At 42.5% G+C, this 13,848-nt stretch overlaps 1 protein-coding gene and 1 long non-coding RNA gene across 5 annotated transcripts in view; one reads left to right on the forward strand and one right to left on the reverse strand.

Moving 5' to 3' along the window:
* The window catches only part of LOC116083196, a 14,651-nt gene extending 9,186 nt beyond the window's left edge, over window positions 1-5,465 (forward strand). Inside the window, exon 2 of the long non-coding RNA XR_004115635.1 lies at window positions 5,073-5,465. This is a non-coding gene — a long non-coding RNA (uncharacterized LOC116083196). The remainder of the gene's footprint in view (window positions 1-5,072) is intronic.
* Window positions 1-13,600, reverse strand: part of Rasgrf2 (Ras protein specific guanine nucleotide releasing factor 2) — a 232,163-nt gene extending 218,563 nt beyond the window's left edge. For 2 of the 4 annotated variants that reach the window (XM_031359984.1, XM_031359983.1), the window contains exon 1: window positions 12,729-13,599. In XM_031359984.1, the coding sequence (XP_031215844.1) occupies window positions 12,729-13,016 (288 nt within the window). In that variant the 5' untranslated portion in view covers window positions 13,017-13,599. Of the gene's footprint in view, window positions 1-12,595; window positions 12,641-12,728 lie in introns of those variants that run through there. The other 2 variants (XM_031359985.1, XM_031359986.1) reach the window with 2 other exon arrangements.
* Window positions 13,601-13,848: the final 248 nt, after the last annotated feature.

Here is a 13,848-nt window from a genome sequence, read left to right on the forward strand (position 1 = left end):
TGGGGACCCTGTACTCAGTTCGATGGATGGCTGTGAGCCTCTACATCTGTGTCAGTCAGATACTGTCACTGGGTTCTTTAAGAAAGCAGGCTGAGCAAGCCAAGAGGAGCAAGCCAGTAAGCAGCACCCCTCCAGGGCCTTTGCATCAGCTCCTGCCTCCAGGTTCCTGGCCTTGTTTGAGTTCCTGAATGACTTCCTTCAATGATGAACTGTGATATAGAAGTATAAGCCAAACAAATCCTTTTGTCCCCAAGCTGCTTAGGTCATGGTGCTTCATCATAGCAGCAGTAATATTAAAATAATACCTGAGAACCTCTGGCCTCAGCATATGTACATGCACATGAATACATACAGATGAACATCAATTAACTGATTCTTAGAATATAGTGTATTACAAAACAATGTTCATTTGAAAACTGAGAAATTGGTATTCTAAGTGAAATTATTACTTTATTTCCTAGGGAGAAAATAATTGGCTTAGGCTTACAGAAAGGTAAATATTCTAAATTAAATGCTTATTGACTAAGAGAGAGAGGGAGAGAGAGAGAGAAAGATACAGACATCCAAATACAAGAAAATTTTAAAACAAAAATGTACCCAGTTCTTATGTGAGGAATAAATAAGGGTCATACCATGGAATTTTCAAAACATTTCAAATAGGTACCTCATGGCCCCCAAAAATTATAAAGGTAAATACATATAAAAGATAATATTAGAACTGCAGATTGATAATGATCACTTTTATTTTGATTTCTTTATAATCATATTATAATTACTACTTATTAATTATAAGTATTAACAATACATAGTACATATATACTTACAATTATTGAACTGGGAGTAATAAACAGGTGTGTTTTTGAGAAAAGAAAAAAGAAGGTAAGTTCTCCACTCTTCTCCAAGGAGTTTCACATGTTTGGACCACCATACACTGATGACTTATAAGAGCCAGAGGTGCTGGATGACTTCAAGGAAAGAGTGCCTTACAGACACACAGGACTGATGCCCGTGTGAGTGTACAGAAACTGTGTCAGTATGCACCGGATCTGCACAGGCTCAAACCACACCAAATCCCAGCTCTGAGAAGGGGAGATAGACACAAAGTCTCTTGCCTCTGTTTGTAATCAATACCTGCTGAGAAAGGGGAAGTGAGTTTTCCCCAATGGAGTGATACTAGGTATATCTATCAAATTCCAGGGCAGGCCCCATGCCCACCAGTGGCCAACTAACCCAGAAATAGACCCCACTGTTTTTGTGTGCTTTTGTTTGGTCAGTTGGTTGGTTGGTTGGTATTTTTTGTTTTATTGGGGCTTTGTTTTGATTTAGGTTTCTGTAATGGGGAATGGGGTTGAGAGAACATAACATTAGGTGGATAGAGAGGTGGGAGGCTGTAGGAGGAGTTGTGGGAGGGGAAGAATGGGATAATATGATCAAAAAATATACTATATCAAAAAGGCTTTAAACAGTATTTTTTTAAAAAAGAAAATGATTGCTAAGTGACATTGGACAAGTAGCTTATTATAGACAACCCTCCCCTCCCCACACAATTTGCAAGCAGAGAACAATACAAATTAAGATGTGTTTGCAATTGTCCCTGCGCTCACAAGACAGCTCACTCGTAAGAAAAAGATGCCCCAGGACAGGGACATAGTGAGTCTGGGGTCTGGGAAGTTTCTCCCCTCCTGGCATTTTCCAACACACAAATACAAAGAGGCTGAGAAGCCAAGCAGAAAGCAGCAGCTCTAACAGACTGGGACCAACACTGTGGCAATCTCTGTGGGGCAAAAGAGACTAAGGAAGAAGAATTGTGTAAACAGCCTTGGCTTCTGGGTAGGATGCTGGATTTCAGAAACCGCAACAAACTGGCAGGAAAGCTCTTGTCAACCCTGAAAGCTGGCCAACCAGCTCAGTCCCAGAATGGATTAATGTAATGCCCTGACACCAAGGTCTGGAAGAAAGCGAAAGTAAGTTCCCTCTGAAGGAAAATAACGTCACTGGGGGCCTCAAGTTGCTTCTGCTATTCATACACGATGTCCAGCACTCAATCGAAATGACCAGACATATGGGAAGCTATTAGTTTACCACTGAACCTTGTTAAAATGGCCCCATGGAGACCCTGTGCTTCTCTGAGCTGGAATTGTTATTTCAGGAGGGGCTACCCTAAAGCTCCAGGAAGAAAGTGGGAGGTACCAAACCTTGTCTATCAGATGGAAAGTGTTTATTCAGGGATGTACCTGGTCTGGGCCCATGCAACTTTACATCTTAAGAAGCAGCAAGCTGAGCATGGTAATAGATGTCTATAATCCCAGCTACTGAGAGGCTGAGCGGGGGCCATCACAAGGCCAAAGCCAGCCTGCGCAAGGTAGCGAGGCCTAGTCTCAAAGACAAAACAAGATATGGAATAAGTGTCCTGTGGAGACTTTAATCCCTCACTCTTCTACCCAGAGCAGAGCACCTAGCACAGCAAGGTGCAGGACACAGAGCCTGGCTTCCCAAATGTCTGGGACTAGTCCAGGTAACCTGAGACCAGTGTAGCCTGCTGAGGTGCTGTGTAGCTGTCCAACATGGAGTGGTTACCCCAGGCTGGGGGTGGCACTCACTTTTTCAGACGATGCCAGTGGTATCACTGTCTAGCCATCCATGTGCAAAACAAACTGGCACGCCATGTAGATTCCTTTTTTTGTTTTGTTTTGGTTTGGTTTTTGTTTTTGTTTTTTTTGAGACAGGGTTTTTCTGTATAGCCCTAGCTGTCCTGGAACTCACTCCGTAGACCAGGCTGGCCTGGAAATCTGCCTGCCTCTGTCTCCCAAGTGCTGGGATTAAAGGTGTGCGGCACTACCGCCTGGTTACAGATTCCTTCTTGAGGATATAAACCTGGAAACAAATCATGCTGCTAATTGAACTGCCTGGATGACAGACATAGATAGCCCAATAAAGATTAGTTCTTTAAGGGGACCAATTGGCTGCAGGTCAAGTCTTCCCGTTTCTGACTCCAAGGCTAGCAGTTCTTATACACATGGAGATGTACACATGGGACTCCCAACAGACACTCACCCATCTGTTTCACAATTGGAAGGGTCTCATCATGGGAAGCATTGTCCCTCCTACTTGTGACAGGTGGGTGACATCCAGTCTTTGCATGTCTCTTGGGACACACGGTGCTCTCAGCACCATCAATAGGTCATTGGGTCACTGGGCCAGCTGTTTTCAATCATCCAACTATAGCCCTTGAACTAAGCTGTGTGTCACCCAGCCACAGGCTGGTTGGCATTTTATCCTCACCTCTTCATCCATTCATTTTGGGAAAGTACCTTAACCACTAGAGTTGATGCAGAAAAGTTTCATCTACCTTGGTCACTTTCTAGGTTAGCAATCAAAATAAGCCAGGTGAAGATGACAGAGAGTGTGGCCTAGACCCAGGCTGAACACCAAGATTCTGCCTCCTCCAGCATGGCCTGTGACCTGCTTCGCCTCTCTCTAGCAGTACCAGCCTGATTGGCAGAATAGAGAAAAGGTCCTCATGGCATGAAACTGAATTCTGGCTCTATTTTATAATGTTCCCTTGAGTATCGCATGTAGGCTCCTTCCCTATGAAAGGTAGGCATTGGCAGGGGATGGCTTAGAAAAAGGTGAAATTGGAGTTGGTAGGATGGACTATCCACTTTTATGTAGGTGGAGAAAGAACTGGGATGCAGCTCCCAGGAGTGCAACATCTTATACCCCAGGAGGGAACATTAGAACATTAGTGTACTGGCTGGTTTTGTGTGCCAGTAAGGAACATCCCTCCAGGGCTTCTGAATCAGCTCCTGCTTCCTGACCTGCTTGAGTTCCAGTCCTGACTTTCTCTGGTGGTCAACAGCAATGTGGAAGTAAGCCAAATAAACCCTTTCCTCCCCAACTTGCTTCATGGTCATGATGTTTGTGCAGGAATAGAAACCCTGGCTAAGACAATTAGAATTGTCATGTTTTTATTTTTCAGAATCACCCTTAGTTCTGCCTACACATGGCAACTTCCAATGCACATTTCCACTTAACTGAGTGTCGTAACTTCAGAGATTTGCCTGATGTCTTGGGCACAACACAGCAGCAGAGGAAGGTCTCAGCTCCTGCAGCTTTTATTCAATGTCCCTCAAGATACTGGCTTATCGTTATACTCAGATCAGAGACAGACAAAGTGTCACTTTAAAAAAACACGTGGAATGTGGACTACATTGAAGTTTATAACTTCTGTTCACCTGAATATATCATTGACAGAATAGAAAGTCAAGACCCAATAAAATAAAATGTTTTTAATCCACATAGCTGGCAATGAATTCATGTCTTCAGAGATATTAAGATAAATAGCATGGCTGGGCAGTGGTGGCACACGCCTTTAATCCCAGCACTTGGGAGGCAGAGGCAGGTGGATTTCTGAGTTCGAGGCCAGCCTGGTCTACAGAGTGAGTTCCAGGACAGCCAGGGCTACACAGAGAAACCCTGTCTTGAAAAGACCAAAAACAAAAAAACAAAAAAACAAAAAGACAAAAACAAAAAGATAAATAGCATGTATTTCTGATAGTCAACCTTTTCATGTATAAAAATGGCAGATCATATAGCTTAACATGATATTTAGACTCCTAAAATCAACTCAATAAAAACTGGGCAGTAAGTATCCAAAGGGTTCTCAACTTGTTTCATCGTTGTTGTTGTTTTGTTTTGAGACAATCCTCTCTATGTAGCCCTAATGGCCTCAGACATGTAGCAATCCTGTCTCAGTGTGTTGAGATTACAGACATGAACCACTGTGCCAGCTTCAGCCTCATTATTTATTGGGTAAATTTACCTGAAAAAAAAATGAGACATTACTATATGTTTACCACTAAACACACTGATACCAAGGGCCTGATACCAAAGGTCACAAGAATGTATATAAACTGAATAGCTTATGAACAGCTGGGGAAAACATGGCACTAGAAACAGATATGTTGGAAATTGAGCAGTAATGAAGCTAAATATTTATATGCCTTATAAGCCAATACTTTTATTCCTATGCATGCCTGCCCATCAGAAATGTGCTCATGTGTGTGTTTCAGAAACCTGCATATGGATTTCATAGCATTCACCCCGGAAGCATCCCCAGTGCCCATCAACCATAGGATGGATAAAGAAGCTGTTGTACACACACGTTGTACATACACTCAGTGGAGCGAAGAAAGGAGAAGGAACTGATGCATCCAGACACATGGAGAAATCTCTCAAGATGTTTTGGGAAAGAAGCCAATACAGAACACTGCAGCCTGAGTGTGAATTTGTGAAACTCAAAAAGCAAGCAGCAGCAATCAATACTGTGAGAAGGAAGGATGCTGGTTTCCATGGTGGGGCAACAAGGATGAGCTGGCTCGAGGCTGGTTTCTGGAGGGCTGCTCATGTCAGTCACAGGACCTGAGTCTGAATCACAAAAATTCCCCTATATTAGAAAATTCAAACAGTGACTCACTTAAGGTTATTTTCTGTGTCAGCTATATTTTGAAAACTAGATTTGTTTTATCATTTAAAGAACATGTAAATAATTTTCAAAGAATTAGAAAGTAATGAATAATTATGAACATGAGCCCAAGCAGTTTGAGCAGCAGAAGAGAAGAGGCAGCAGATCACGTTATTATATAATGATCTTACTGATACAGCGAGTCTGTAAGGTTGCTGCTGAAAGAAGGCTGTGGCTTCTTGTGATGAATAATATTAGCATTCGGAACATAGTGTTAACTATCTTGATTAATGCACCATATACTTCAATAATGACATACATCACACCCACTAAATTTTGTATGAAACTCCCTGGGCCATAGCCTTGCTGTTTGACAATTAACTCACAGATTGGTGAGAAACCTGTGACTTTTTTTAAAAAAAAAAAATCACAGTATGAAGTGAGACAATCAGATTCTCTCACAAAAGAATCAAAGCTTAAATACAAGAGCAAATGAGAGATGTTTTGGTGAGAAATTCATGTGTTTTGAGAGAAGGTGGATATCTGGGAATGGTCAAGTACACCTGTAATCCCATCACTTGGAAGCCTAAGGAAGAGGGATTTCTTGGAGTCCAAGACTAGCCTGGGCTACACAGTAAGTTTCAGGCCAGCCTGAGCTATGAGAGCTTATTTTATAAAACCAAAGTACTGAGTTGGTAAAACTATGCGTATGATAGGAGTCAGACTTGTGGGCCACAGGGACACAGAGTACTTAATGGCAACACTACAAACACTATTCAGAGAATAACTAGGTCTTTATACAGGCAGGGGAGACTCTGATGTGTATGGCCTTATGGTATTTGCACAGTTCCTGGCACTTATATGTGACCATTATATAAGACTATTTGAGTTCACATTTCTCCCTTGCAATCAAAAAGGCATAAAGCAACTATCCATGGGACAGACCCTATTAACCCTAGAAAAAAACAACACTACTCACAAAGCAAACTACACACTTGATTAATAAGGTCTTAATAGTTGCCTTAAAATAGTGTCAACTGTTGGGGTGATGATTTTGAAAATGGAGGAAACACTGGCTGATGGATGGTGACCTTGGCATTGCAAAACCACAAAGGATTGAGTGTGGGGACATGCTGGTGACAACAGTAGATAAAATACACATGCTTGATTCTAAGTAAGGTGGGTGTGAAACTAGAGACTAGATGCTGGCCTTTGTGGCTTTTAAATAGTTGCTCTGATAGGGTTGGGGAGGCTGGTCCTCTTGTTTACATTAGTTACGTATATGGCATAGTCTCAGATACAGTTCAGGAAATGAGTTTAGTGTTGTCTAAATTAATCACCCTAAATAGAATAGAGGAACTCAGTAGCCATGCAGAACCAGTACTCTGAGTCCCTCCCGCCCTCTGCACCAATCCTCATAGTCTCTGAAATGCCTTTGTGTGAGCATGGGCCACACTTGTAAGGGAAAGAATGGCCCCGGGTTCCACGCATTAATTTTTAAAGGTAGCTTGACTTGCATCATTTTATCTGTATCTCCTCAAGTATTCTAAAAGTCCACTTTTTGTCCAGCTGCGTGGATGTTGTAAAACTGTTCTCTGTAGACCTCCCCAACTTTAGCATCCTGTTTTACATTAGAGCTCAAGAAGAAACATGTTGCATAGATACAGATCAACTCAAATGTTATCATTTCTTTTCTCCCTTTATCCTAAAAGTATATTTGAAGCTTTTTTTTTTTCCAATGTGAGGTGGTATAAGGGAAATGGTTTGAGTCTTTATTTTTCATTGACTCATGTGTAGTGAAAAGGAAAATCATGACCATGTTACCTGAACTTTGACCCCCCCCCCCGTGACATTGATATTCTCTGCAGGAACAGGGAGAGAATATACTGCCTTGTTCCTAAGTAGGCAGGCAATCTTATTTTAATTCCTTGAGGACTGAGCTAAAATTTAGAAGTTACACCAGTGAAAAATATAACAACAAATCTGAAAGAATGCCATGCTTAATCAAGAGCCAAGTGTTCTAACAGTGAAGCATTCCCCACAGTGCCAGGTTCATATTTAGCACCATCTCGGCTTTCATTTAAATACTGGCCATGATTTTACTATAGCATCATACATCACATCAAGACAGGGCTACATTCTGAGAAATGAATCATTTCTGTCACTGTGTGAACACTGCCAAGTGTGCTCGATGGAACTGAGATAGGGCAGCCCACAACGCACCAAGGCTGAGGACATTGCCGTGCCACAGAGTCAGCCCCTGGTGGAAAGGCCGTTTTGCATTGCAGTGCTGTCCATAGGCTTAGGCTTAAGTGAACTAGTTTCAGAGGAGAATTTCTTTTGTGATTTCCATTCACCACACTGCTGCAGTCCTAGGAAATACATCTTCTCATACTCAGGCAGAGGGGACCTGTAGCTCACATATTTTTAACTTTTTGAGACAGAGGCTCACTCCATAATCAAGGCTGGCTTTGAGCTCATAGCAATCCTCCTGCCTCAGTCTCCCAAATGCTGGGATTAGAGGCTGGCTTTATAATCACATCTTGAAGTGTCACTGGTACAAATGAAAATATGTAAACTCCCAATATATAAATGTATTACTAAGAATTAATAGTCAACAGTCAAAGAAAATAAGCTTAATAAACAGGTATAAATGCCTCTAAAGGAGAAATAGACATAAAAGCACAAAGCTACTTTAAAATTATGAAAATTAGGATTCAAGACTTGAATAAATATACCTTGGCAATCTGATTTATTTCATCCCAAAATGGCTTTTAAAAACTAACTTTTTCTATTCTATAATACTTAAATTATATTTACTATAGTTTGAATATTTATGCAGTTTTGATCAAGAAGGATAAATATCAACTTGAAAATAGAGTTTGCACTAGACAGACAATCATAATTGTTTTTAACATCATGTCTTGGAACCAAATATACAGAGAAAACAGTATCACACTGCAAATGTCTCCCATTTTTCCAGGGTGCAATACTTGTCACTGACTGAACCCCACAGACCAATGCAGTTTGCAGGACAAAGCATTTTTACATACAGCTAACACCCTGAACATGAGTTTCCCTGTGTTGTATTCTCAACACAAATTACAATAATCTAAATACTAAGGTAACTGGGATTAAATAACTAATTTTTGCTAATCTATTTAATTTTTTCTTTTATTTAATTTTAATGGAAAAATATTTACTAAGTTCAAGTAAGAAATAGTTCTGAAATTTTTATAAGATTTAGCAAATGTCTTTATTGCATTTTTCCTTTATTTGTACCCAGTAAACAAAGATGAGAAAGAAAAATATGAAGTTGGTTATGACACCTCCATTCAAGATCATGAACTAGAATGGAAATCCTCCCTCAAAAGATTTCTGAACATGCATGCAGTTCTACCTAATTCAATAAAATGTTGAAAAATCCCTGCCTTGGGGGTCAAGTTAGGAAGGTTAAAATATCTGTCTAGTAACAAGGTGACAGAGAACTCACAGAACCTGTAGTCCCTTTAACATTAAATCAGCACAAATATGAGAAGCATGTATAATTCTTTATGCCTCTAGAGCCAAGGATACCCATCCCCCACGAGCCCCCCAGGCTGAAAAAAAAAACAGCAGATGAAGAAGAAAGACAGTCCTGTTGCTAAACATCTTTCTTGCTTCAGGCAAGACACACAAGGCTACATAAGTGGACCAGACCAACTGGGCTGTGTACTCTCTAAGTGCAAACACTTAACAACATCTCTCCAGTGAAGTGAAGGAATGTCACATGAAATTGGTTGTTTGGAAATAAGCTTCTTTCCTTTGAGCATATAGAGGTCTGTAGCCCTGGCTGTCCTGCAACTCACTCTGGAGACCAGGCTGGCCTTGAACTCAGAAATCCACCTGCCTCTGCCTCCCAAGTGCTCTGATTAAAGGTGTGCACTGCCATTTTACTACTTTTTAAATAAAAATAAACAAGCCAGGCAGTGGAGGCACACGTCTTTAAACCCAGCACTTGGGAGGCAGAGGCAGGTGGATTTCTGAGTTCGAGGCCATCCTGGTCTACAGAGTGAGTTCCAGGACAGCCAGGGCTACACAGAGAAACCCTGTCTCAAAGAAAACAAACAAACAAAAAACCCAAACAAACAAAAAAGAAGAAGAAACAAAACAGAGATTCACAAATTACATCCCCAACTTCTACCTCATCCAGATTTTTTCTTTTTTTTTTTAAATCTGAGCTCAGTGGATTTAAATACAGCGTCCTCAACAAAACCTAACATGCTTAGTCATCATATCTGGAGTTGGACTTGGGTAGAAGCCTGAGCTACAATAGGTAAAAATGAAAGTAAGAACAGTGAAGAGGAAGCTGTCTCTAAGAGCTGGAGAGAGTGCCGAGTTAGATGAGATGGTATAGAATAGCATCTCAAGTCAGAGCAGAGCACACAGGACCTGATGCTAAAGAGGGAAGTTTTCCCTTGCCTTGAATGGGATTACTTAGAAAGAAGTACACCCAGATACATATTTGAAAACAGGAACATTCTTTTGGAGGCAATGAATCACTTCAAGCATTTTTAAACAAATTCACTTGATTATATCATCATTATTGTTCTAAAGAAATAGCCACTGTGGAAATACTGAGAAGACAGACTAATAATTTCCCCCCAAATCCTGGAATACCATGAGATCAATGGAGCAGCATAAATATTCCTCCAACTTCAGCATATTTGAAAAGAAAGCTTATTGATGAAAATAAAAGAGAACTTCAGGGTTTATATTCTGGTCCATTTTCTGAAATTTTCTATAACTTTTGCCGATAAACTTAATTTGAAATACTATTCAGATAAATTAAACCAATTGGTATTTCTTCTTATAATCTAGCTATAAACATATGCAACTAGAAATTTAAAATGATTTGAGAAAACAGAACTCAAGGACACTTAGAAGTGGTGTACAGCAAGAATTGAGTCATTGTTATAACATCCGAAGATGCCAGATTCTACCTCTGTAGACTGGTGACGCCTCTGGCTCAGTGTTCCTTACAGGTTTGTGTGCCTACTGACCTGATTTCTCAGAGTGCCCATTTCAATCATCTCTGTCCTTAGCTTTTCAGATGCAAAGTTTGTTACTATATATTTGCAGTTCACATCCTCTATGTAGCAACATTGTTGCAGTTTTTGTTTTTGTTTTTTTATAGCCTTAGATCACAGCACTGGAAAGTAACATAGTCAACTGAAGGGAGGCCAACTGCATACACTATCGACGTAGTATGGAACGTACCAAAGTGTCTCTTCTTAATTCTTCAGTTGCCTCTAGGTAGCAGTGTTCAAGAAAAGCATTATTCAGCTAAGATAACCCATGTCAACAAAGCACTTCTAACATACAGGAAAATTTTAAAAATTCTCTAAGACCAACTTCAAATCCTTTCTGGAATGCGTATGTCTCCATTTTGTTTACAAATTACAAAGGTCCCAATTCCCAACCTCCCAAATATGCACAAAGTGACAAGCACCACAGTTTATGTGACAGTAAGTAGGAAAAAAATATCTTGCATAAAAATGACCCGACTATTCGGGGATTTCAAGTCTCTATTAGAGTCCACTTAAAGAGAACTGTCCTGACGATGCGAGTCCTGACATTGTCCCAGCTGATAAACAATGCTTTGCAAATAACATTGGCAGGTTTGACAGCCACAAAAGTTCTAACCGCTCTCAGAGTAACCATAAGTAGTTATTTGTGAACTTCAGGATACATACAATGGAAACAAATAATTTAGAATTAAGTCCAGAGTGTGTATTCAAACTATTTTAAAGGACACTGCTTTATTTTAGACATAGTGGAACTTAAAATCCCTTGGGGGGGTCTCGTGGGTTTTCTAACACTATTCAAGAATACACACACACACACACACACACACACACACACACACATACGCACACACACACACACAGACACACTTTCAAGAATGTTTCCTTAAAATTTTCTTAGATTCTAGACTGTACACTTGAATTTTCCGTATTTCTAATACCTATATCTGCCAGCTTAGAAACTAGTTTTCCAAATGACTGAGAGCACCTTCAAAAGTCAAAGGGCATCTTTTAAATTTCGAACTCCTAACCCTTCTGATGTGTTTAAGCACTTATCAGGTACCGAAGTTAATGATTTACAGCGAAAACCAAAAGCAATCTTGTGCCCGGTGTGGTTTCAGTTCCTCTGAGTTCTAAGCTTTGTTTTAAGAGACAGAAAAATTAGGTGCCCATCCTAACCACCATTGTGTCTGCAGCAGCCTCAGAGGTTTCCAGTACGTGCAGTCTGGTCAGATTTGCACGGAAAATTCAGCCTAGAAGCATTTTTCTGGAACAGCAAAGGCAACCAGTCGCCCTGCCCCACCCCCAAGTACCTCCCTCTTCCAAAGTGTGGAATATAGAGGCAAAGAGAAGACATTTGGCTGAATAAAATCATTCCTCTTTAACTTTAATAAATAAATGTCATTTGAAATCAATATGGTTCCTATTTTGCAGGAACGGGATTGAGAGGTTAAGCCATTGCCTTCCCCACGCCTTGAGCACACAACAAACCCATTCAAATTATGACCTACAACTAAAAGGTCTCATTTACTTTAAAGTACAGAGCGTTCTTTTTAAATGCCCATGTTTTTAAACATAAACTCAGGGACAAATACTAACCCTCGGGAGACTGTGTCTTTATGCTGACCTCGGTGGTCAAACATTCATAAGACTTAAACGACAAAGCATGATTGACAAGGACCAACAAAAGCGTCTGTCTTGGTAGTGGGATTGGTGCCCAGCACTACTGGTGAGCCATCACTGGCAGGTAAAGAACTCTTTCAGTGAAAAAAGAAATCAAACTTTCCCAAATAGGGGAGTTTGGTTTCACCAAACCTATCTAAATCCTACAGGTGTCAACATACGATCGCCACACTAAGGTCTAGAACAGCACGGAGTGATTAGGGAAGAAACAGAGAAATCTGACCTGACCTCTTAGAGGATCGTGAAGGAAAAATAAATAAATAATAAAATAAAACAAAAACCATAACCTAAACTAAGCTAAACCAGCGTAGTCTCTGGTCCAGCTTATCCCTAGGCTGTGGGGTGAAAGGATGGTATTGTCAGAATCTCTCTGCTCACTCACAGGGGCACGCATTGCTGCAGCATCTCCGAGCACTGTCCCTGCGCTGTCCGCTGTCCACCCAGCACCAGAGTTGGACCAGCAAGACAGCGAGGCGCCTGGGGCTGGGAGCCAGGAAAAGGAGGGTTCGAGGTACCTGCTTGTCCAAAGCGTCCCGGGCGCCTGCGGGTCCTGCGTTGGTCCTGGGTGGTGCGGGCGTCCGCTCACAGCTGCAGCCCTCTAGGAGGTACATGCCCGCTGGGCGGCAACTCTGCTCGCCTTCGAAGTAAAAGAGCACATTCTGGTAGAGAGCGAACCACTTCTCGTGCCAGCGGCTCGCCTCGGCCGCCTTCTTGCTCAGGAAGCCGCGCTTGGTGCCCTCCTTGCGCGCCAGCAAGGCCAGGTACAAGGCGTGCCCCTCGTTGTAGCGCACGCTCTTCTGCATGGCGAGGGCGCGGAAGGCGTTCGGGTCGCAGCTTCAGCTCCGCGGTGGGGTCATCGCAGATTGCCCTCCAGCAGGACGCACCCCAGACTGCCTGCTACAGGGCACCCCGCTCGCCGCCCAGACCTAGGGCGCCTATCCGCTCTGGGGCACCGTCTCCTCCCCGACCGCGCCCTCTTCGGCCCCCGACGCCTCCTGATCCCCGGAAGCCCGGTGCCGGGTGGCCCTCCAAGGGCGCCCGCACCCGTGTCACTCCACCCGAAGTGTTGCTGGAGCCCAGCCTCTGCGGCGGGCTGCGCTATGCTATGAGGCGCGCAGCAGCCAGAGGACTGTCCTCGGGCAACACGCTCCGGGAGACAGAAGGTAAAACGTCACGTGGGAGATCAGCAGTAAGCGGCTTGGAGACCGATTTAAAGGGTAAAGCCGGCACGGTGGCGGCCGCGGAGGCGCTGCCTGCTCACCCCAGCGCACACCCTTCACTCGCCTGCCAGGACCCTGGTCTCCGCTTCTGCCCAGGCCAAGCCTGGATGCGGCAGATTGCCCAGGAGGGGCAGGAGCGTGGTAGCGCCCAGTCGCTCACAGCACAAACACGCGCAAATGTACCCTCACACACACACAGGCAAACGCACACTGAACACACACATGGAGACTAATACACGAAAACAAAGACACAACGCTCGTTTTCGGAAAACAAAAGCACACACATGCACACAAATACAATAAGCACAGGCATACAAACATGCGTGTATTCACAACATAAATTAGCAAATACCCTTTCGCGCAATGCTCACAGTCATACACATAAGAGTGCAAGGTACAGTCACGAATAACACAT

This window comes from Mastomys coucha, unplaced genomic scaffold, assembly GCF_008632895.1.
Source record: "Mastomys coucha isolate ucsf_1 unplaced genomic scaffold, UCSF_Mcou_1 pScaffold8, whole genome shotgun sequence".
NCBI lineage: Eukaryota > Metazoa > Chordata > Mammalia > Rodentia > Muridae > Mastomys > Mastomys coucha.